At 42.5% G+C, this 25,696-nt stretch overlaps 1 protein-coding gene across 1 annotated transcript in view; it reads right to left on the bottom strand.

Moving 5' to 3' along the window:
* Positions 1-25,447, bottom strand: part of LOC124291553 (receptor-type guanylate cyclase Gyc76C-like) — a gene marked incomplete at its 3' end in the record, with an annotated part of 94,377 nt that extends 68,930 nt beyond the window's left edge. Inside the window, exon 1 of the mRNA XM_046728569.1 lies at positions 24,952-25,447. Coding sequence (XP_046584525.1) covers positions 24,952-25,383 — 432 coding nt within the window. The remainder of the gene's footprint in view (positions 1-24,951) is intronic.
* Between the last annotated feature and the right edge of the window lie 249 nt (positions 25,448-25,696).

Raw genomic sequence — 25,696 nt, 5'->3', positions numbered from 1 at the left:
GGTAGAAGAGTGAGAACCTCGGAGGTGTGTATGTTGAAAGCATCTAGCAACCAACTCCATCATCAGAGTCCAGCCCATTATGCTATGAAACTATTGTACCCACCCTTTGTATCCACACCTTGTATCCACCCCTTATATCCACACCTTCTGTCCACACCTTCTGCACCCTCTTGACGACCAGCGTGACGACATGTTGTGTCAGTTCAGTGTGGACCAGATACAGGTAGTCAATCAGTCAGACGAGCTAGTTGTTCGTTTGCGGTATGAGAACAGAGGTAATTTCTTTGAAGCACGTGTAGTTAAATGATTCGTTTGATCATCAGGAAATGTGTACAGTGGTTACACCTCAGTATACACTCCCAGGTGTAATGTTCCTGTATCAGGATGATCCCTGATTGCGTCACGATACATGCCACCTCCATCTGTTGTCACAGTTGCTCCGTCTCTTTCACGGATACGTTGTTGAGAAGCAGCTGCAATGCTAATCTGGGTCACGAGGGTATTCTAACGGGGACAATTATTAGTGTTCAATGCGCTTACAGCTCTTCCGCTTTGGTACAAGAAGGACACTGCCAGGAGCCCGAGTCGCGACTAGCACTGTTTTCTGCCCACTTTCATATAAGCTCGTCGGGCACAAATAGTCTCGAGTCTGTCAATTGTGGAGCATAAACTAGCACCTTTTTCCTCCTTTACCAGAGAGGGTAACATCTACCGACAGGTCATCTTGCAACAGGCTGAGAGAGCTCTCAATAACGCCGAGTACACAGGGCGGCGGAAGAAGGCTTCTCGACAGTGTCGCACAAAATCGCCCATGACATCGTTAGTGATATCTTCTCCAGGAAGACATAGCGATGCTAGCTTTAAGGGAGAGGAAATGATATGGTGGCAGGTAGTTGGCCTGTAGGCAGGAACATCGACCAGCTAAGTGACAGAGGCAAGAAGTACAAGCAATATATATCCCCTGCCTAGATCAAGCCGTGTCAGAGGGATGAAGTACAGGCAATATATATCCCCCTGCCTAGATCTTGTTGTGTCAGAGGGATGAAGTACAGGCAATATATATCCCCTGCCTAGATATAGTTGTGTCAGAGGGATGAAGTACAGGCAATATATATCCCCTGCCTAGATCTTGTTGTGTCAGAGGGATGAAGTACAGGCAATATATATCCCCTGCCTAGATCTTGTTGTGTCAGAGGGATGAAGTACAGGCAATATATATCCCCTGCCTAGATCTTGTTGTGTCAGAGGGATGAAGTACAGGCAATATATATCCCCTGCCTAGATCTAGTTGTGTCAGAGGGATGAAGTACAGGCAATATATATCCCCTGCCTAGATCTTGTTGTGTCAGAGGGATGAAGTACAGGCAATATATATCCCCTGCCTAGATCTTGTTGTGTCAGAGGGATGAAGTACAGGCAATATATATCCCCCTGTCTAGATCTTGTTGTGTCAGAGGGATGAAGTACAGGCAATATATATCCCCTGCCTAGATCTAGTTGTGTCAGGGGGATGAAGTACCGGCAATATATATCCCCCTGCCTAGATCTAGTTGTGTCAGGGGGATGAAGTACAGGCAATATATGTCCACTACCTAGATCTAGTTGCGACAGAGGAATGTAGTACAGACAATATATATCCCCCTGCCTAGATCTAGTTGTGTCAGAGGGATGAAGTACAGGCAATATATATCCCCTGCCTAGATCTTGTTGTGTCAGAGGGATGAAGTACAGGCAATATATATCCCCTGCCTAGATCTTGTTGTGTCAGAGGGATGAAGTACAGGCAATATATATCCCCTGCCTAGATCTAGTTGTGTCAGAGGGATGAAGTACAGGCAATATATATCCCCCTGCATAGATCTTGTTGTGTCAGAGGGATGAAGTACAGGCAATATATATCCCCTGCCTAGATCTTGTTGTGTCAGAGGGATGAAGTACAGGCAATATATATCCCCCTGCCTAGATCTTGTTGTGTCAGAGGGATGAAGTACAGGCAATATATATCCCCTGCCTAGATCTAGTTGTGTCAGGGGGATGAAGTACCGGCAATATATATCCCCCTGCCTAGATCTAGTTGTGTCAGAGGGATGAAGTACAGGCAATATATGTCCACTACCTAGATCTAGTTGCGACAGAGGAATGTAGTACAGACAATATATATCCCCCTGCCTAGATCTAGTTGTGTCAGAGGGATGAAGTACAGGCAATATATATCCCCTGCCTAGATCTTGTTGTGTCAGAGGGATGAAGTACAGGCAATATATATCCCCCTGCCTAGATCTTGTTGTGTCAGAGGGATGAAGTACAGGCAATATATATCCCCTGCCTAGATCTAGTTGTGTCAGGGGGATGAAGTACAGGCAATATATATCCCCCTGCCTAGATCTAGTTGTGTCAGAGGGATGAAGTACAGGCAATATATGTCCACTACCTAGATCTAGTTGCGACAGAGGAATGTAGTACAGACAATATATATCCCCCTGCCTAGATCTAGTTGTGTCAGAGGGATGTAGTACAGGCAATATATATCCACTACCTAGATCTAGTTGCGACAGAGGAATGAAGTACAGGCAATATATATCCCCTGCCTAGATCTAGATGTGTCAGGGGGATGAAGTACAGGCAATATATATCCCCTGCCTAGATATAGTTGTGACAGAGGGATGAAGTACAGGCAATATATATCCCCTGCCTAGATCTAGTTGTGTCAGAGGGATGAAGTACAGGCAATATATATGCCCTGCCTAGATCTAGATGTGTCAGGGGGATGAAGTACAGGCAATATATATCCCCTGCCTAGATATAGTTGTGACAGAGGGATGAAGTACAGGCAATATATATCCCCTGCCTAGATCTAGATGTGTCAGGGGGATGAAGTACAGGCAATATATATCCCCCTACCTAGATCTTGTTGTGTCAGGGGGATGAAGTACAGGCAGTATATATCCCTGCCTAGATCTTGTTGTGTGAAGTACAGAGGGATGAAGTACAGGCAATATATATCCCCTGCCTAGATCTAGATGTGTCAGGGGGATGAAGTACAGGCAATATATATCCCCTGTCTAGATCTTGTTGTGTCAGGGGGATGAAGTACAGGCAATATATATCCACTACCTAGATCTAGTTGTGTCAGAGGGATGAAGTACAGGCAATATATATTCACAACCTAAATCTTGTTGTGTCTGGGGGATGAAGTACAGGCAATATAAATCCCCCTGCCTAGATCTAGTTGTGTCAGAGGGATGAAGTACAGGCAATATATATCCACTACCTAGATCTTGTTGTGTCAGGGGGATGAAGTACAGGCAATATATATCCCCTGCCTAGATCTTGTTGTGTCAGAGGGATGAAGTACAGGCAATATATATCCCCTGCCTAGATCTTGTTGTGTCAGGGGGATGAAGTACAGGCAATATAAATCCCCCTGCCTAGATCTAGATGTGTCAGGGGGATGAAGTACAGGCAATATATATCCCCTGCCTAGATCTAGTTGTGTCAGAGGGATGAAGTACCGGCAATATATATCCACTACGTAGATCTTGTGGTGTCAGGGGGATGAAGTACAGGCAATATATACCCCCTGCCTAGATCTTGTTGTGTCAGGGGGATGAAGTACAGGCAATATATACCCCCTGCCTAGATCTTGTTGTGTCAGAGGGATGAAGTACAGGCAATATATATCCCCTGCCTAGATCTAGTTGTGTCAGAGGGATGAAGTACCGGCAATATATATCCACTACGTAGATCTTGTGGTGTCAGGGGGATGAAGTACAGGCAATATATACCCCCTGCCTAGATCTTGTTGTGTCAGAGGGATGAAGTACAGGCAATATATACCCCCTGCCTAGATCTTGTTGTGTCAGAGGGATGAAGTACAGGCAATATATATCCCCTGCCTAGATCTTGTTGTGTCAGAGGGATGAAGTACAGGCAATATATATCCCCTGCCTAGATCTTGTTGTGTCAGGGGGATGAAGTACAGGCAATATATATCCCCCTGCAAAGATCTAGTTGTCTCAGAGGGATGAAGTACAGGCAATATATATCCCCCTGCCTAGATCTTGTTGTGTCAGGGGGTGGAGACGAAGTACCGGCAATATATATTCCCTGCCTAGATCTAGTTGTGTCAGATGGATAAAGTACAGGCAATATATATCCCCTGCCTAGATCTAGTTGTGTCAGAGGGATGAAGTACAGGCAATATATATCCCCTGCCTAGATCTAGTTGTGTCAGGGGATGGAGACAAAGTACAGGCAATATACTTCCGCTGGTCAGACATAAGCGTGTCAGGTATTCAATTATTGTTAGCCTAATGAATCCATCTTCAAAAAACCTCTTAGGCAAATTTGATCAGCAGTAGTTTTAGTAGGATATATGTCATGGTAGAGGATGTTCTTCTTTTATGAAGTGTTATCCCATCTTCATTAGAAGTGATCTACTGTCAAATTACCCCCTGAACCCATTAGCTGCAGGGCCGGTGTCATGAGGGAGACACTCACCACGACACAAGCTGACATCTCCCCAGGGACAGTCTTAGATAGAAAAAAGTAGATTTGTCTTCAACTTTAGATACAAATGATATTAGTGTTTAGTGGGAGAAGGGGATACAGTGTGTTTCTGCTTCTGAGTTATGTCTGCTGCTAAGAAGCTTACCACCACAGCAGCTTTAATGGCGGGATAATGGTTTAATTCAGTCGTTACGTTAATGCGTTGGGCGTCCGTACATTTAACCAGTAACCCAGTTCCCCGTCTGTGCATGTTGTATGATCTGACTGCACCCGGGGAATATGTGGTAGCTGAATAGCTGCTACTTGTATGAATACTACACGACTTCATTAAACACCTATGCTGAAATATGTATATTGATCGCCGGGACATTCTCTGTGTATTGCATGTAGCTGCACCAGTGTTGGGGAGCCTGAGGCGTGGTGTACAGTCTGAATGGCGGGAGGGTAAGGCTGGACCCCTTGGTGGGGACAGAGGACGGGGCGCCGCCGCGAGTCATGCATGTGTCTCGGGCTAGTATCTCTTCATGACATGCGCCACACACATGCGAGGTGGATTCTCACAAACGTTTGCACATTGGGTTGTCTTAGACAAAATCGTTCAATGGAGTCTTATTATCTACGTTGACTGATCACACAAGAGAAACTCATTCATTTACCGGGATGTGTTGTGGGTGCACTGAAGGGAGGGTGTACCTAAAAGCGGCGTGGAACACTGTGAGTTACTCCCAAAGACATAACAAAACAGGAGAGCTCAGTTCCCGATGTAAACGCAACAGGGTAAACATTGAAAAGGGAGCACCGATTTTTCGTAATAAGGCAAATCCATGACCTGAGCATAGGGAGACAGCCATATTCCACTTTATACATACCTGTCAACCTGGAATGTGAACATTCCACAGCAGCACCTGATGTAAGACCAACACTAAGGGCATTCCACAGCAGCATCTGATGTAAGACTGACACTGAGGGCATTCCACAGCAGCACCTGATGTAAGACCAACACTGAGGGCATTCCACAGCAGCACCTGATGTAAGACCAACACTGAGGGCATTCCACAGCAGCACCTGATGTAACACTGACACTGAGGGCATTCCACAGCAGCACCTGATGTAAGACCAACACTGAGGGCATTCCACAGCAGCACCTGATGTAAGACCAACACTGAGGGCATTCCACAGCAGCACCTGATGTAAGACCAACACTAAGGACATTCCACAGCAGCACCTGATGTAAGACCAACACTGAGGGCATTCCACAGCAGCACCTGATGTAAGATTGACACTGAGGGCATTCCACAGCAGCACCTGATGTAACACTGACACTGAGGGCATTCCACAGCAGCACCTGAAGATTGACACTGGGCATTCCACAGCAGCACCTGTAACACACACTGAGGGCATTCCACAGCAGCACCTGATGTAAGATTGACACTGAGGGCATTCCACAGCAGCACCTGATGTAAGATTGACACTGAGGGCATTCCACAGCAGCACCTGATGTAACTCTGACACTGAGGGCATTCCACAGCAGCACCTGATGTAACACTGACACTGAGGGCATTCCACAGCAGCACCTGATGTAAGATTGACACTGAGGGCATTCCACAGCAGCACCTGATGTAAGACCAACACTAAGGGCATTCCACAGCAGCACCTGATGTAAGATTGACACTGAGGGCATTCCACAGCAGCACCTGATGTAACTCTGACACTGAGGGCATTCCACAGCAGCACCTGATTTGTTCTGATATCATCTCGGGAAGGTTTATTGGTGCATCCTTGTTAGATTGTGATTTGTTCAGTAAGACCATTCCTAAATCATGGCAAACATTGAAGTGATTCTAACTGATTGATTTGCTCAAACTCAGCATAGGAATGTCTGTCGTCCCCGTTAATGCTCCAAAGAAGCAATTTGTCCTCAAATTTCACAAACTAAAATACATCGACGTTAGTCCTGTACTTCAACGCAAAACGAATGGATATCATTTCTGAATAACTACACATTCCCTTTTTGTAATTTTAAGGAAAAGCACTTTATCAAAAGCTTTACTAAGTGTCGCAATCATATGTGAAATATGAAAGTCTTCATCAGAAATCCTCACCTAGATATTACAAACAATTTAGCTGAAGCTATTTATCAAATCTTCCAGATCGTCACAGCAATGCTAGTGATACCTCAATCAGGGTTTATGAGAGACAATAACTGGGAGCCAGCGCTGTATCTTGTGGCTTCTTAAACTGTGCCTCCTGCATGCACTCTGGTCGATATGTGGGATGATATGAGCTATCCACTGCAGTTCCTTCCAATCCCTTTTTTTTATTGTTTTGTTTTTCCCATTGCAGGAACTCGGATTATTACGCTAATGAGCGCAAGGAGCACTCTTTCTTGGCTTACGTGCGCTTCTAAACTCATATTTCTTTTACCGATTAAAAACAACAACGGTAGCAAAGGGGGTTCGTGTGATCCTGTAACAATCAGACAAGTTAGGTTCATTTACAGCTCACTACTTGTATTCCTGTTACACACGGCCCAGACAGGGAATGGGACTTCTCCCAAATTCTCTAAGCGATGCCTATTCCAACCCACAACGACCTTTTTCGGAGAATGCGTAAACTCCTTAACACTGTCGCTTAAGATAATGTTTGTGCCAGTCACGTTAAATTCATTACATTATCTACATTTTATATTTACACTGTGGTGCAAATTCACTGTTATGAGTGGGAAGTGACTGTTCATGAGCAGCAAAGACAAATCCTTCGGTTTCAGGCCAGCTGACTTCATCCAAGAGAAGAGAGCTTCCCGAAAACCTTCCCTTGAAGAACCGAGCCCATTCTTTATGCTTCGTTGACATTTATTTATGTCTATCAGTACCGAACCATCAACAATAGCAGCACTAACACAGATTGTTGCCAACGCCCTTGGCTCTCTAAAAACTATAGACTTGTTTTCATCATGCGTCATCGGAGAATGATTAGACAAATATATGTCTACACAAGTGAACAATAAAATTCTGTCATGAAGAGTTTTGACGTTAATCTGTGGGCGAAGGCCGAGGGTATTGGCATCTATTGTCTTACATGATCCTTTGTTGTGATGGTGACAGTACCCCGCAGTTTCGTGTTTCATTGAATGAACAACACCAAAAGAAAACAGGACGGATTTGACTTATTGCGAGCGTTCCGATCTGAACTCCAAATTTTCTTCATTTGTATTGTCCCCAATGTTTATATGGTCATTCTGGGATTTGTCTCTAACCGGCATCCTTAAATACGTACAGGCCTGACCTTCTAAGAGCTAGTCAATAACTCCTCCACACAAGTACATTCACTGATCCTCCTTCTTCTCTCTTGTCTCTTTTCAGATGAGGAGTGTAGCATTTGTCGAGCCCAAAGGACATGTCAATGTCGTTGGAAAAGAACTCGACAAGGAAAATCTATTTTTCAGAGTGGCATCTCTCTTGGCAATACGTTCAAGATCATCCATATAAACTAAGTGAGAAGATGTGTTTGGAATCTGCACCGAGGAGGTTCTGCGTGACAACCCTCCTCTTTGCTAAAGGGACAGAAAACAGAAAAGCAAAAGGCCAAAAGAATCGTCCTGAAAATTTCTTCTTTTAATAGCAATGGGGCCGGAAGTCAGCACCTTGAGTACAAGTGGTAGTCACCCGGGGAGGCCAACACATTCCAGTGACCTCAGCATTCTTCCGTGAGGAACGACCATAAGGTGTCCTTTAGTCAACCTAAACACGTAGAGGTGACGGTGCCAAGTCTGAAAGTGTAACGTTTAACCAACAATTTACCTTGCAACCCCTACATCACTCTCGGTTCTGTATAAGCAATATCACTAGAAGAACAGTATGATTACACAAGGTGGGTAAAACAGCCAGTAAATATGTATATACTGACATGTAACAGGGCGGAAGTTTTTAAGATCAGTCAAATCACCTATCTATGGGAGAAGTATTACTCGACCAAACCAGACCATCCCATGTATCCATGAGAGAATTGAAACAGACGTAATGGTGTTTGGACACAAGAGAAAGGTTTCCATTACTGGTTTCAAATACCACCAGGCTCTTGCTATGTATTAAGTTTGGAGTTTTAATTACATTTTGCAGGCAGTCAGATGTGATGAAACAATGGTGACATTATGTTGTCATGCACAGTGCCATTGTACTCCTCTACCCACGGTCCCTCGGGTTCCAGTTGTCGGGTATAGACCACAACTGTTTAAAAAAGAGTTCGTTTTTCTTTGCTGCGTCTGTTCTCATGAGTGCCTTTGGCTGCACTCAGTTGCCTGTAAAACTATTTTGTTTTATAAAATTACCTTTCTTGTCCCAAAATTATTCCTTTCTGTCCAAATCTCTAAGTTTGCCTTTAAGGAATCAAGGATCATTTGGATTTTTTTTTCCTTCTTCAATTTCTTTCATCCGAGTTTTGACGTTTTGTCATTACCCTCAGGAAAGTAATTTCCTGTGACGTGTCACGACAATGATATAATGGCACACTGACGTAGCACAACCATGTAGACGAACATTAGGAGGTGAAGTGAAAATATAGGAGTACTGTGTAAGCTGAGGTGATGGCACAACTCAAGTCTCAGAAGGTCTCAGGTCGCAGTATTTCAAACATAAAATGGGGCGGTGGGGTAGCCTAGTGGTTAAAGCGTTGGCTCGTCACGCCGAAGACTCGGGTTCGATTCCCCACATGGGCACAATGTGTTAAGCCCATTTCTGGTGTCCCCCGCCGTGATATTGCTGGAATATTGCTAAAAGCGGCGTAAAACTAAACTCAGTCAGTCAGTCAAACATAAAATGAACTTTGATCTGCACGTTCCAGGTCTATTACAATGTGATATTTGTGAACCTTCAGCAGATCCTTTAGGTGAATAAGTGACACGGGTTGATGCCACTTACAGTGAGGGTCGAGACAAAGACCAGAGTGATACACCGGTAACATGGCATGCACCAGTCATGAATCAATCATCTTTGATTGTGACTGTGACTGTCAGTTAGTGCATCAGTGTATGTAACATATCGGACAGAGTCAGTTACACAGCGTTGTTGACACGGGCGTCTGGACGTCATCCAGCTTGCATCTAAAACATGATTCACCCCATAATTAACTACTTGCTGTATTTAAGTACTTATAAATTCCGTTCATACAAGCAGAACACGTGGCCGATATTAAACACGTCGGAGACAGAATAAATATGGCGGTATGTGACACAAACTGGACATTCATTTTTATGGACACATGGTGCATGTGATCTTTGTGACATGGGATTACAGACCCGAGAGACACACAGTGACTGCGCTACACAGCATGATGTCGTTATCGGGATGTGGAGCCTGAGGGCTCGGCATGCCTCAGTGTTGCAAACGATATGTTCCAGACATTTATATGATACGACTTATCTCTACTGCTGTTTCAGTACAGTCGACGACATTTAGCAAACTATCTGCACGAATGTGCAATCTGCTGGATGTCCCAACTTATCAGTGATGCATCAACATTCAATCAGCCGGCAGCGTTGTGCGGATCTACAGCTCGTTAGTCTGCAGACAAACAGTTTCGGTATCTACAGGCATCGTATGGTTATATGAATGCTACATAACGCTGCATAGGAGTGAACTTATCACAGTACTGGCACGTCATAGGAGTGAACTTATAGTATGACCAGAAATTATTGAGAATTTTAGGAATATGTTTAATTCGATTTCTAGTATAAACAACCTTGACCAGCTATCAAGTGCTTGGTTTCATTCAAGAGAGACAACTCCGTTAATCCTTTTTCATTAGTTTGTGAAGAGTTATCCCCCTATGTTTACTTGCTAACAGACGACATTTTCAGTGATCCTCAGTATAGATGATTTAGAGAAGAGGAAGTTGATTTTAGAGTATTATAACAAGGACATCAGATCAGCTAAAGTGATTTCCAGTAGAACAGGCATCCCTTTGTCCAGTGTTTATTGTGTTTTGAAAAATATTGCAAATGGATATGGCATTGAGCACCAGGGAGGCGCAGGTAGGCCCAGAAAATTGACTGTCGGTGACAGGAGGCGGCTTGGTATTCTTGTTTCTAAAAACAAACGAAGGAGTTTAACTTAAGGCTGGATATGATTGATAGAGGAACTTTGGCTGTATGTAAGGAGACAATTAGAACTGAGCTGCATGCAATGGGACAATGTGATTTTCTCAGATGAAAGTTCTGTGTGGTTGTTTCCTAACACACTGAAATTCTTGACCAAACAAACTGAAAAACCTTTGTATTAGCGCCCAAAGTACAGTCCGAACTTTAACGTGTGGGGTGGCATATCTGTGTTAGGGGCAGTGTCCCTCTATGTATTTGAAGGGAATATGAACAGTGAGAAGTACACAGATATTCTCGAGGGACATTTATTTCCATCTGCTCACGTGTTTTATGGAAGATGTTTGTTTTTCCAGCAGGACAACTACCCAAAACATCGTTCAAAGCATTCACAGGCCTGGTTTCGGACCCAACATATAACATTATTAGATTGGCCAAGCTATAGCCCTGACCTAAATCCAATAGAAAATGTTTGGGGACTTATGAAGGAAAGTGTCAATAAGAAAAATCTGACAAATATTGCTGAAATGAAAGAAGAGGTGGTCCGATATTAGGACAGCATGGGCCACGACTTTCTAACTTCTTTGATCAGTAGTATGCCCCGCCGCCTTGAAGCCTGCATTGCTGCCCATGTGACTTGACAAAATATTAACTGTTCACCTGTCTTTGAATCTGGAGTTATGTTCTGCTTATATTCACATTTAATACGTGAGTAATGAGTGAAAATTTTTTAAAAAAATTAAATCTTTAAATTCTCAATAATTTCTGGTTGTACTGTATCACAGTACTTCCACGTCATACGAGTGAACTTATCACAATACTGCAACAGTACTTGGACACAGATGGATTTTCTCCCAGTAATGCAATAGTACTGATAGGAGTGCTGTTATCCCTGTAATGTAGAAGTACTTGGACACTATGAAAGTGAACTGATCACAGTAATGCAGTAGTACTGCTACACCATAAGAGTAAATCTATCACAATAATTCAATTATAGAACCAGGATGCCTCGAGACTGAACATATCATATGTTACATATGATGGCATTGTTTCTCTTCATGTTAAGTATAATTAATTACATCGTATTTTAACTGTAATTAGTTGTCAGGAATGCATTACTATCTAATGTAAGTACCGGTATGAATATTATTTGGAATCTTTTTGGGTCGTGTGAGCTGGGGTATTTCACGGTCATGTAGAAACCAGGGGTTGTGAGGAGACCAATGTTTCACTTCGGATGTCCTACCTCGGCCTTTTGACCAGTGTTGCTGCCAGGTGAAACTACCTGACTGTATTGCTACAACCACAGTTGCTGTTTTACACACTGCCCTTCCTGATGTCACTCTATTGTCAACTGCTGATGTAACTACTGCTGTTTTACACAGTGCCCTTCCTGATGTCACTCTATTGTCAACTGCTGATGTAACTACTGCTGTTTTACACAGTGCCCTTCCTGATGTCACTCTATTGTCAACTGCTGATGTAACTACTGCTGTTTTACACAGTGCCCTTCCTGATGTCACTCTATTGTCAACTGCTGATGTAACTACTGCTGTTTTACACAGTGCCCTTCCTGATGTCACTCTATTGTCAACTGCTGATGTAACTACTGCTGTTTTACACAGTGCCCTTCCTGATGTCACTCTATTGTCTACTGCTGATGTAACTACTTTGCTGTAATTGATTTGTAAATAAAGGCAACATTATAAAACAGGTTTAATAAACAACATGTCTCCACGTTATTTGTTGACAACGCTGAATTATTGTGCGTATAGGTTTCCGGGTTTGCGTACTATTTCAACGTTGAAAGGACACTTAACAAGAGTCATGTAACAATAACTTGGCTAAAGGAGTGACCATATCACAGTTGTGCAATAGTACTGGGGCACTACAAAAGGATCTCCCGGAATAGCGCTGTTTGGAGTTTGTCAACTGTGTTAATTGCCCATGGTGGCTATCAACTGTGTCATCAAAGGTTCTCATGTCAACTGACAGCGACCTGACCGATGCCACATTTCCAGTTTTTCCATCGGTCGAAAGAGCGCTTATTTAGTTGGCTGCATTATTGTGCGTAATTGAAATCTGGGCTGGGCGGGATGTGAACACACGGATAAATAACCTTTCTTTACTGCAAGCTGCACATCAACCATTCATAAAGCTGTGTGTACGTAAACGCTGTGTACAGCTGATAGAGGCAACTACGGGGGTTTCACGTGCGGGCATCGCTTTACTACCAGCGTCGTTTCAGAATGTATCACGTCGGAATATAAGTGTTTTGTGATCTGTTGTATCTTGTGTCCACGTCTTGTGTTCTGTTGTATCTTGTGTCAACGTCTTGTGTTCTGTTGTATCTTGTGTCCACGTCTTGTGTACTGTTGTATTTTGTGTCCACGTCTTGTGTACTGTTGTATCTTGTGTCCACGTCTTGTGTTCTGTTGTATCTTGTGTCCACGTCTTGTGTTCTGTTGTATCTTGTGTCCACGTCTTGTGTACTGTTGTATCTTGTGTCCGAGTCTTGTGTTCTGTTGTATCTTGTGTCCACGTCTTGTGTACTGTTGTATCTTGTGTCCGAGTCTTGTGTTCTGTTGTATCTTGTGTCCACGTCTTGTGTACTGTTGTATCTTGTGTCCGAGTCTTGTGTTCTGTTGTATCTTGTGTCCACGTCTTGTGTACTGTTGTATCTTGTGATCTGTTGTATCTTGTGTCCGAGTCTTGTGTACTGTTGTATCTTGTGTCCACGTCTTGTGTTCTGTTGTATCTTGTGTCCACGTCTTGTGTACTGCTGTATCTTGTGTCCGAGTCTTGTGTTCTGTTGTATCTTGTGTCCACGTCTTGTGTACTGTTGTATCTTGTGTCCGAGTCTTGTGTTCTGTTGTATCTTGTGTCCACGTCTTGTGTTCTGTTGTATCTTGTGTCCGAGTATTGTGTACTGTTGTATCTTGTGTCCACGTCTTATGTTCTGTTGTATCTTGTGTTCTGTTGTATCTTGTGTCCACGTCTTGTGTACTGTTGTATCTTGTGTCCGAGTCTTGTGTTCTGTTGTATCTTGTGTCCACGTCTTGTGTACTGTTGTATCTTGTGTCCGAGTCTTGTGTTCTGTTGTATCTTGTGTCCACGTCTTGTGTACTGTTGTATCTTGTGTCCGAGTCTTGTGTTCTGTTGTATCTTGTGTCCACGTCTTGTGTACTGTTGTATCTTGTGTACGAGTCTTGTGTACTGTTGTATCTTGTGTCCGAGTCTTGTGTACTGTTGTTTCTTGTGTACTGTTGTATCTTGTGTCCACGTCTTGTGTTCTGTTGTATCTTGTGTCCACGTCTTGTGTACTGTTGTATCTTGTGTCCGAGTCTTGTGTTCTGTTGTATCTTGTGTCCACGTCTTGTGTACTGTTGTATCTTGTGTCCGAGTCTTGTGTTCTGTTGTATCTTGTGTCCACGTCTTGTGTACTGTTGTATCTTGTGTCCGAGTCTTGTGTTCTGTTGTATCTTGTGTCCACGTCTTGTGTACTGTTGTATCTTGTGTTCTGTTGTATCTTGTGTCCGAGTCTTGTGTGCTGTTGTTTCTTGTGTACTGTTGTATCTTGTGTCCACGTCTTGTGTACTGTTGTATTTTGTGTCCGTGTCTTGTGTACTGTTACTGTTGTATCTTGTGTCCGTGTATTGTGTTCTGTTGTATCTTATGTCCACGTCTTGTGTACTGTTGTATTTTGTGTCCACGTCTTGTGTACTGTTGTATCTTGTGTCAACGTCTTGTGTTCTGTTGTATCTTGTGTTCATGTCTTGTGTTCTGTTGTATCTTGTGTCCACGTCTTGTGTACTGTTGTATCTTGTGTCCGAGTCTTGAGTTTTGTTGTATCTTGTGTCCACGTCTTGTGGACTGTTGTATCTTGTGATCTGTTGATCAGTATGTTCTGTTGTATCTTGTGTCCACGTCTTGTGGACTGTTGTATCTTGTGCACTGTTGTATTTTGTGTCCACGTCTTGTGTACTGTTGTATCTTGTGTCCACGTCTTGTGTTCTGTTGTATCTTGTGTCCATGTCTTGTGTTCTGTTGTATCTTGTGTCCACGTCTTGTGTACTGTTGTATCTTGTGTCCGAGTCTTGTGTTCTGTTGTATCTTGTGTCCACGTCTTGTGATCTGTTGTATCTTGTGTCCACGTCTTGTGTACTGTTGTATCTTGTGTACTGTTGTATCTTGTGTACTGTTGTATCTTGTGTCCACGTCTTGTGTACTGTTGTATTTTGTGTCCACGTCTTGTGTACTGTTGTATCTTGTGTCCGTGTATTGTGTTCTGTAGTATCTTATGTCCACGTCTTGTGTACTGTTGTATTTTGTGTCAACGTCTTGTGTACTGTTGTATCTTGTGTCAACGTCTTGTGTTCTGTTGTATCTTGTGTCCATGTCTTGTGTTCTGTTGTATCTTGTGTCCACGTCTTGTGTACTGTTGTATCTTGTGTCCGAGTCTTGAGTTCTGTTGTATCTTGTGTCCACGTCTTGTGTACTGTTGTATCTTGTGATCTGTTGATCAGTATGTTCTGTTGTATCTTGTGTCCACGTCTTGTGTACTGTTGTATCTTGTGATCTGTTGTATCTTGTGTCCATGTCTTATGTTCTGTTGTATCTTGTGTACTGTTGTATCTTGTGTCCGAGTCTTGTGTACTGTTGTATATTGTGTCCGAGTCTTGTGTACTGTTGTATATTGTGTTCTGTTGTATCTTGTGTCCATGTCTTATGTTCTGTTGTATCTTGTGTACTGTTGTATCTTGTGTCCACGTCTTGTGTACTGTTGTATTTTGTGTCCGTGTCTTGTGTACTGTTGTATCTTGTGTCCGTGTATTGTGTACTGTTGTATCTTGTGTCCACGTCTTGTGTACTGTTGTATTTTGTGTCCGTGTCTTGTGTACTGTTCTATCTTGTGTCCACGTCTTCTGTTCTGTTGTATCTTGTGTACTGTTGTATCTTGTGTCCGAGTCTTGTGTACTGTTGTATCTTGTGTCCGAGTCTTGTGTACTGTTGTATCTTGTGTTCTGTTGTATCTTGTGTCCATGTCTTGTGTACTGTTGTATTTTGTGTCCGTGTCTTCTGTACTGTTGTATTTTGTGTCCGTGTCTTGTGTACTGTTGTACATTGTGTCCGTGCATTGTGTACTGTTGTATCTTGTGTCCACGTCTTGTGTACTGTTGTATTTTGTGTCCGTGTCTTGTGTACTGTTGTATCTTGTGTCCACGTCTTGTGTACTGTTGCATTTTGTGTCCATGTCTTGGGTACTGTTGTACATTGTGTCCGTGTATTGTGTACTGTTTATCTTGTGTCCACGTCTTGTGTACTGTTGTATTTTGTGTCCGTGTCTTGTGTACTGTTGAATCTTGTGTCCACGTCTTGTGTACTGTTGTATCTTGTGTACTGTTGTATCTTGTGTCCGAGTCTTGTGTACTGTTGTTTCTTGTGTCCACGTCTTATGTTCTGTTGTATCTTGTGTCCGAGTATTGTGTACTGTTGTATCTTGTGTCCACGTCTTATGTTCTGTTGTATTTTGTGTCCGTGTCTTGTGTACTGTTGTATCTCGTGTCCACGTCTTGTGTTCTGTTGTATCTTGTGTCCATGTCTTGTGTACTGTTGTATCTTGTGTCCGTGTCTTGTGTACTGTTGTATCTTGTGTCCACGTCTTGTGTTCTGTTGTATCTTGTGTCCATGTCTTGTGTACTGTTGTATCTTGTGTCCATGTCTTGTGTACTGTTGTATCTTGTGTTCTGTTGTATCTTGTGTCCACGTCTTGTGTTCTGTTGTATTTTGTGTCCGTGTCTTGTGTACTGTTGCATCTTGTGTCCACGTCTTGTGTTCTGTTGTATCTTGTGTCCGTGTCTTGTGTACTGTTGTATCTTGTGTCCACGTCTAGTGTACTGTTGTATTTTGTGTCCGTGTCTTGTGTACTGTTGTATCTTGTGTCCACGTCTTATGTTCTGTTGTATCTTGAGTCCGAGTCTTGTGTTCTGTTGTATCTTGTGTCCATGTCTTATGTTCTGTTGTATCTTGTGTCCGTGTCTTGTGTACTGTTGTATCTTGTGTCCACGTTTTATGTTCTGTTGTATCTTGTGTCCGTGTCTTGTGTACTGTTGTATCTTGTGTCAACGTCTTGTGTACTTTTGTATCTTGTGTCCGTGTCTTGTGTACTGTTGTATCTTGTGTCCACGTCTTGTGTACTGTTGTATCTTGTGTCCATGTCTTGTGTACTGTTGTATCTTGTGTCCACGTCTTGTGTTCTGTTGTATCTTGTGTCCATGTCTTGTGTACTGTTGTATCTTGTGTCCACGTCTTGTGTACTGTTGTATCTTGTATACTGTTGTATCTTGTGTCCATGTCTTGTGTACTGTTGTATCTTGTGTCAACGTCTTGTGTACTGTTGTATCTTGTGTCCATGTCTTATGTTCTGTTGTATCTTGTGTCAACGTCTTGTGTACTGTTGTATTTTGTGTCCATGTCTTGTGTACTGTTGTATCTTGTGTCCACGTCTTGTGTACTGTTGTATTTTGTGTCCGTTTCTTGTGTACTGTTGTAACTTGTGTAACGTCCATGTACAATGTGACACCCGGAAGCTTCATGTACAATGTGACATCCGGAAGCTTCATGTACAATGTTGCACCCGGAAGCTTCATGTACAATGTTTCACCCGGAAGCTTCATGTACAATGTGACACCCGGAAGCTTCATGTATAATGTGACACCCGGAAGCTTCAAGTACAATGTGACGCCCGTAACGTCCATGTACAATGTGACATCCGGAAGCTTCATGTACAATGTGACACCCGGAAGCTTCATGTATAATGTGACACCCGGAAGCTTCAAGTACAATGTGACGCCCGTAACGTCCATGTACAATGTGACATCCGGAAGCTTCATGTACAATGTGACACCCGGAAGCTTAAAGTACAATGTGACACCCGGAAGATTCATGTACAATGTGACACCCGTAACGTCCATGTACAATGTGACACCCGGAAGCTTCAAGTACAATGTGACACCCGTAACGTCCTTGTACAATGTGACACCCGGAAGCTTCATGTACAGTGTGACATCCGGAACCTTCAAGTACAATGTGACACCCGGAACGTCCATGTACAATGTGACACCCGGAAGCTTCATGTACAATGTGACATTCGGAAGCTTCAAGTACAATGCGACACCCGTAACGTCCATGTAAAATGTGACACCCGTAACGTCTATGTACAATGTGACATCCGGAAGCTTCATGTAGAATGTGACACCCGGAAGCTTCATGTACAATGTGACTACCGGAAGCTTCATGTACAATGTGAGAACCATCTGCTAAATGTACAATGTGACATCCGTAAGGTCTATGTAGAACGTGCCAACCATCTGCTAAATGTACAATGTGACACCCGTAACTTCGATGTAGAACGTGACAACCGTCTGCTAAATGTACAATGTGACACCCGGAAGCTTCATGTACAATGTGACACCCGTAAGCTCCATGTACAATGTGACACCCGTAATGTCCATGTATAACGTGAGAACCATCAGCTAAATGTACAATGTAACCTCTATCAGCGGTGGATTGGCGGGGTAATGTTGTTGGGAAGTGGAGAGGTTCGGTGGTGCAATGGTGGGGTAGTGGGATAGAGGAGAAGTGGGGTAGTGTTATAGAGGAGAAGTGGGGTAGTGTTATAGAGGAGAAGTGGGAAAGTGCTATACAGGAGAAGTGGGGTAGTGTTATAGAGGAGAAGTGGGGTAGTGTTATAGAGGAGAAGTGGGAAAGTGTTATAGAGGAGACGTGGGGTAGTGTTATAGATGAGAAGTGGGAAAGTGTTATAGAGGAGAAGTGGGGTAGTGTTATAAGGAGAAGTGGGGTAGTGTTATAGAGGAGAAGTGGGGTAGTGTTATAGAGAAGTCGGGTAGTTTTATAGAGGAGAAGTGGGGTAGTGTTATAGAAGAGAAGTGGGGTAGTGTTATAGAGAAGTGGGGTAGTGTTATAGGGGAGAAGTTTGGTAGTGTTATAGAGGAGAAGTGGGGTAGTGTTATAGAGGAGAGGATGGGTAGTGTTATAGAGGAGAAGTGGGGTAGTGTTAAAGAGGAGAAGTGGGGTAGTGTCATAGAGGAGAAGATGGGTAGTGTTATAGAGGAGAAGTGGGGTAGTGTGAAAGAGGAGAAGTGGGGTAGTGTTATAGAGGAGAAGTGGGGTAGTGTCATAGAGGAGAAGTGGGGTAGTGTCATAGAGGAGAAGTGGGGTAGTTTTTTTAGGAGAAGTGGGGTAGTGTTATAGAGGAGAAGTGGGGTAGTGTTATAGAGGAGAAGTGGGGTAATATGACAGTGGGTAAGTGGGGTAGTGTTATAGAGGAGAAGTGGGGTAGTGTTATAGAGGAGAGGTTGGTAGTGTTATAGAGGAGAAGTGGGGTAGTGTTATTTAGGAGAAGTGGGGTAGTGTTATAGAGGAGAAGTGGGGTAGTGTTATAGAGGAGAGGTGGGGTAGTGTTATAGAGGAGAAGTGGGGTAGTGTTATAGAGGAGAAGTGGGGTAGTGTTATAGAGGAGAAGTGGGGTAGTGTGACGGGGGGTAAGTGGGGTAGTGTTATAGAGGAGAAGTGGGGTACACCGCACAATATCAGGTGGCGTCGAGATTGGATACTTCCGATCCAGTGAGAAACTCTACATATACAATTTTAAAGAGAGCAGAAAGTAACATAGTCTAGTCTCTTTCATTGAAACACCTCTTTGAAATTGGTTGTTTTGAGGCTGCATTTGGTTGACGGCTGCCACGTATTAAACAATGCCATGATAAACTCAAGTGTCAGTTAATGTGCGTTTGCACGTGGACCATCTGGTGTTCTCATACTCACATAAACACCAGCAAGGTGAACAGGGGTACAGCAAGACATAGCCAGTCATTTGAGAACATGTCACAGCTAACCGCAAAGCCATGAAACAATGCTGGGGTATTAGAAATGAATTAGTGTTACACATATGTCACATAATGTAATGCCCTGGAAAACAAACTCCTTATCTCCTGTAACTGAAACAAGGACACGAAATGTGATAGGCTTATATTGCATGTAATTAAACAAGGAAAATACCTGGAGTATATTTATACAATCTTGACAGTCCATCACATTCAACCAGGCTAAACTTATAGCTCATCTCCATCAAGCAGGCCAAACATACAACACATCTCATTCAACTAGAACAGATCAAAAGTACATCTCATTCAACCAAACCGAAGCTATAGTACATCGCATGAAACTGAAACAGACCTTCAGCACATCCCATTCAACAAGTACAGACCTATAGTACATCTCATTTAACTAGAACAAACCTTCAGGACATCCCATTCAACAAGTACAGACCTATAGTACATCTCATTTAACTAGAACAGACCTTCAGCACATCTCATTCAACAAGTACAGACCTATAGTACATCTCATTTAACTAGAACAGACCTTCAGCACATCTCATTCAACAAGTACAGACCTATAGTACATCTCATTTAACTAGAACAGACCTTCAGGACATCCCATTCAACAAGAACAGACCTATAGTACATCTCATTTAACTAGAACAGACCTTCAGGACATCCCATTCAACAAGTACAGACCTATAGTACATCTCATTTAACTAGAACAGACCTTCAGCACATCCCATTCAACAAGAACAGACCTATAGTACATCTCATTTAACTAGAACAGACCTTCAGGACATCCCATTCAACAAGTACAGACCTATAGTACATCCCATTTAACTAGAACAGACCTTCAGGACATCCCATTCAGCAAGAACAGACCTATAGTACATCTCATTTAACTAGAACAGACCTTCAGGACATCCCATTCAACATGTACAGACCTATAGTACATCTCATTTAACTAGAACAGACGCTTCAGGACATCCCATTCAACAAGAACAGACCTATAGTACATCTCATTTAACTAGAACAGACCTTCAGCACATCTCATTCAACAAGTACAGACCTATAGTACATCTCATTTAACTAGAACAGACCTTCAGCACATCTCATTCAACAAGTACAGACCTATAGTACATCTCATTTAACTAGAACAGACCTTCAGCACATCTCATTCAACAAGTACAGACCTATAGTACATCTCATTTAACTAGAACAGACCTTCAGCACATCTCATTCAACAAGTACAGACCTATAGTACATCTCATTTAACTAGAACAGACCTTCAGCACATCCCATTCAACAAGAACAGACCTATAGTACATCTCATTTAACTAGAACAGACCTTCAGCACATCCCATTCAACAAGAACAGACCTATAGTACATCTCATTTAACTAGAACAGACCTTCAGGACATCCCATTCAACAAGTACAGACCTATAGTACATCCCATTTAACTAGAACAGACCTTCAGGACATCCCATTCAGCAAGAACAGACCTATAGTACATCTCATTTAACTAGAACAGACCTTCAGGACATCCCATTCAACATGTACAGACCTATAGTACATCTCATTTAACTAGAACAGACCTTCAGGACATCCCATTCAACAAGAACAGACCTATAGTACATCTCATTTAACTAGAACAGACCTTCAGCACATCTCATTCAACAAGTACAGACCTATAGTACATCTCATTTAACTAGAACAGACCTTCAGCACATCTCATTCAACAAGTACAGACCTATAGTACATCTCATTTAACTAGAACAGACCTTCAGCACATCTCATTCAACAAGTACAGACCTATAGTACATCTCATTTAACTAGAACAGACCTTCAGCACATCTCATTCAACAAGTACAGACCTATAGTACATCTCATTTAACTAGAACAGACCTTCAGCACATCTCATTCAACAAGTACAGACCTATAGTTCATCTCATTTAACTAGAACAGACCTTCAGCACATCCCATTCAACAAGAACAGACCTATAGTACATCTCAATCAGCAAGATCAGACCTACAGTACATCACATTCAACCAGAACAGCCGAGGAGATTGTGACCACGTGGAGAGTTGTTCTCACTACACTATCCGAGTTAAACAGCTTACTAAGAGGCCCCATGCACCCAAACATGTTCCGTTCACATACTACAGTTCACATAACGTGTTGTCAGTGCAATGGCCGCTAGATGTCAAAGTCGAAAATCCTTTGAGGTTCCTAATTCTTCACCTTGACAACAGTATTGACGGCTCTAACGAAACAACAGTATTGACGGCTCTAACGAAACAACAGTATTTACAGTTCTAATGAGCCAACAATATCTACAGTTCTAGCAAGATAACTCTAACAATAACATTATTTGCATGAGATTGGATACATTGATTCACCTGCGTGTACATTTTGTAAACAGGTGCCTGAGAGTGTTATACATTTATTATGTGATTGTATTCACACAAAAGTTCACACTTGTTTCGTATAAGTCGTATGGCACACTTGCTCGTATAATAATCTCAATAAATGCCATCTGTTTAATGGTGAACAAAATATCTACACTATGAGCAGAAAAGGGCACAAAAAATCTTTAAATGTATCCCCCAAAAATATTAAGATACCATCGGTCATGCAAATTTATTGCTTTTACAAATAATAATCAGTCCATATTTTTGCATTTTGGTCCACACATCATTTTTAGACTTATTGTAGACTTAATATTCAAATTTCAGAGAATATGTATGTGATGTAAAAATGATTGATGCCTTGCATGTTATAAGATAGTTAAACCTGCAATAGCCTCACTTCATATACAATATGTACAATATTACGTATGTATGTATGTATATTTGTATACATGGCATTGTAAGCACCTATTGGGATATACAAACACAAATAAAAAGGTAAAATAATATTTACAGTTGTAATGAGTCAACTGACTTTACACTTCTAATGAGTCAACTGACTTTACACTTTTAATGAGTCAACTCACTTTACACTTTTAATGAGTCAAGTGACTTTAACACTTTTAATGAGTCAAGTGACTTTACACTTTTAATGAGTCAAGTGACTTTACACTTCTAATGAGTCAACTCACTTTACACTTTTAATGAGTCAAGTGACTTTAACACTTTTAATGAGTCAAGTGACTTTACACTTCTAATGAGTCAACTGACTTTACACTTTTAATGAGTCAAGTGACTTTACACTTCTAATGAGTCAACTGACTTTACACTTTTAATGAGTCAACTCACTTTACACTTTTAATGAGTCAACTCACTTTACACTTTTAATGGGTCAACTCACTTTACACTTTTAATGAGTCAAGTGACTTTACACTTTTAAAGAGTCAAGTGACTTTACACTTCTAACGAGTCAACTGACTTTACATTTCTAATGAGTCAACTGACTTTACACTTCTAATGAGTCAACTGACTTTACATTTCTAATGAGTCAACTGACTTTACATTTCTAATGAGTCAAGTGACTTTACATTTCTAATGAGTCAACTGACTTTACACTTCTAATGAGTCAACTCACTTTACACTTTTAATGAGTCAAGTGACTTTACATGAGTCGTGTCATCCGCAGACGTTACAGTATACTGATGTGGTTTGTCACAGAAGATAATCACACACAAGCTCCGAGGTGCAGTTAGCGGCTGTGAAGAACCCTTGTTATGGCCGAGTTTAGAGGTGCGACAGCTGGTGTGGCCTAAGTGACCATATAAACACACAAGGGTCTGGATCGATGGTAACACCGACAATATCAGATTTGTGTGTTGTGCAGGACAATACTATATTGGCATCTGATTATCACATGACGATCAGGTCAATATCAACATCTTGCGGCAGGGGATGGCGCGAGGCATATATTCACGGGGTTCCATGACTGCTCTCTTCAACGACATGCCAACTAGTTTAATATTCAACTTGAATTAAGTGGGAGTTTTATATAGAAGTATAAGTGGTAAATATGGCATCGTGAAATGTCAAGCATGTCCCTGTCGCAGTGCTCGATAGGAGGCTGGTGGTCACAATTTGTCATACACAACTATTAGTGGCTGTGATAGTATGACGCATTACGCTTAATTCGACTGAACTTTCTCTCCAGTCAGGCTCTCCATATTATCCTCAGCTGTTGGCATTTATAAGTTTAACTAGAATAATGGCGGGGCACTGTTCAACTGGATCACTGACAGATACTGGAAGTAGAGTTAGAGTCTGGTGTTTGAAGAGGGTAAGTTAGTTAGAGCCAGTCTTGTTTGCAGACAGTGCAACTGGTTTGATTAAATTCAATGCTGCCATGCCTAAACACGAAGACAAGTGAAGAGGCAGTATAATGCTCTCGTGTTTGACAACATAATCATTCATCTTTGAGCTAGTTTACTGTCGTTTGCAAGCAGAAGAATTTTTAGGGCAGCAAGTTTTCTTCTGAAATTCAGTTTTATAGACGCTTAGTAATCCATACGGCACATTGGCAAACCACGTGCTGAAATTGATATAACAAGGCAGCCTGTATGTAACTGAATAAAACTGCAAATATGTGTCGACCTGATTGGAGCCTTGCATTCGGAAGTGACTAGCCTCCTGTAGGATCAGTCTCGTGTCACAAAGTCAAACATGACTAGCCTCCTGTAGGATCAGTCTCGTGTCACAAAGTCAAACATGACTAGCCTCCTGTAGACTCAAATCTCGCGTCACAAAGGCAAACATGACTAGCCTCCATGCAGGCTCTTTTCCCGTATAACTGAAACAATGTACATAAACTAGTCAGTAATGTGCATAAGCCTCCAGAGGATGTGAGCACAGACTAGTCAGTAACGTGTATAAACCTCCAGAGGATGTGAGCACAGGCTAGTCAGTAAAGTGTATAAACCTCCAGAGGATGTGAGCACAGACTAGTCAGTAATGTGCATAAGCCTCCAGAGGATGTGAGTACAGACTAGTCAGTAACGTGTATAAACCTCCAGAGGATGTGAGCACAGACTAGTCAGTAACGTGTATAAACCTCCAGAGGATGTGAGCACAGTCTAGTCAGTCACGTGTATAAACCTCCAGAGGATGTGAGTACAGGCTAGTCAGTGACGTGTATAAACCTCCAGAAGATGTGAGCACAGACTAGTCAGTAACGTGTATAAACCTCCAGAGGATGTGAGCACAGACTAGTCAGTAACGTGTATAAACCTCCAGAGGATGTGAGCACAGTCTAGTCAGTCACGTGTATAAACCTCCAGAGGATGTGAGTACAGGCTAGTCAGTGACGTGTATAAACCTCCAGAGGATGTGAGCACAGACTAGTCAGTAACGTGTATTAACCTCCAAAGGATGTGAGCACAGACTAGTCAGTAAAGTGTATAAACCTCCAACGGATGTGAGCACAGACTAGTCAGAGCCAACAGTAAGAAGGGAGAATGAAGTAATAAATTAACTAGTATACTCACGTAAGATATCATGGGTAAATTGAAAGCCGCCGCTATCCTGCCCTCGTGAACACACGTTTCCTGTGGGCCGAGATACACAGAGATATTCTTCTCCCGCAATAAAACAGTTTCCTTGATGCTGTTTCCCTCATTCCCATGCGTCTCGGCAATAACATAATCCAGTGTATAGTTGGGAAGAATTGATGAGTCGTTGTTCACTTCCTCAATGGCATAAGTTAAGGCCCCCGATATGAAGCTGCCAGGCCGTTTGTATAACACGAATGAATCCTGCGGGGGTTCAGACCCTGTCAGGTAGCCAATCTTTATGATGTTTTTGGCGTTCACAGGTAGTATTCCAATGATGAGGTTGACACACAGTACTAACGGGGCCACGTGGTGGAGGCCGAACCCCCAAGCCCTGCAGACCAACCTGGTCCGTCGGTGTGCCAGCATTCCTGGGAGTGCAAGGACTGGTGAGAGGGAGTCGGCCAACTGAGCGAGTGTCTACCCAGGCGCTCTCCGCTAGTACGGCCTCCGACGCCGATCGATGCTACAGCCAGCGCTCTACGATGACTGCTGGGAGTGCACGCTTCCCTCAGTTGAGTCTAGTAGGGAGGGAGAGAGACGCCCTCTCTGTAGTTGGTATGTGAAATACTCACGGTTGGGTGCGTTCACTTGTTGACATTTATAACGCATAAATAATAATTGATAATAACGGAAGTTCCTCCCCCTTGACAACAGAAAAGAGAGACAAGCAGGATTGAAC

This window comes from Haliotis rubra, unplaced genomic scaffold, assembly GCF_003918875.1.
Source record: "Haliotis rubra isolate DU_JTF1 unplaced genomic scaffold, ASM391887v1 Scf496, whole genome shotgun sequence".
Classification (NCBI taxonomy): domain Eukaryota; kingdom Metazoa; phylum Mollusca; class Gastropoda; order Lepetellida; family Haliotidae; genus Haliotis; species Haliotis rubra.
Note: the sequence above shows the minus strand (reverse complement) of the source record. Positions and strands in the feature narration are given on the sequence as shown.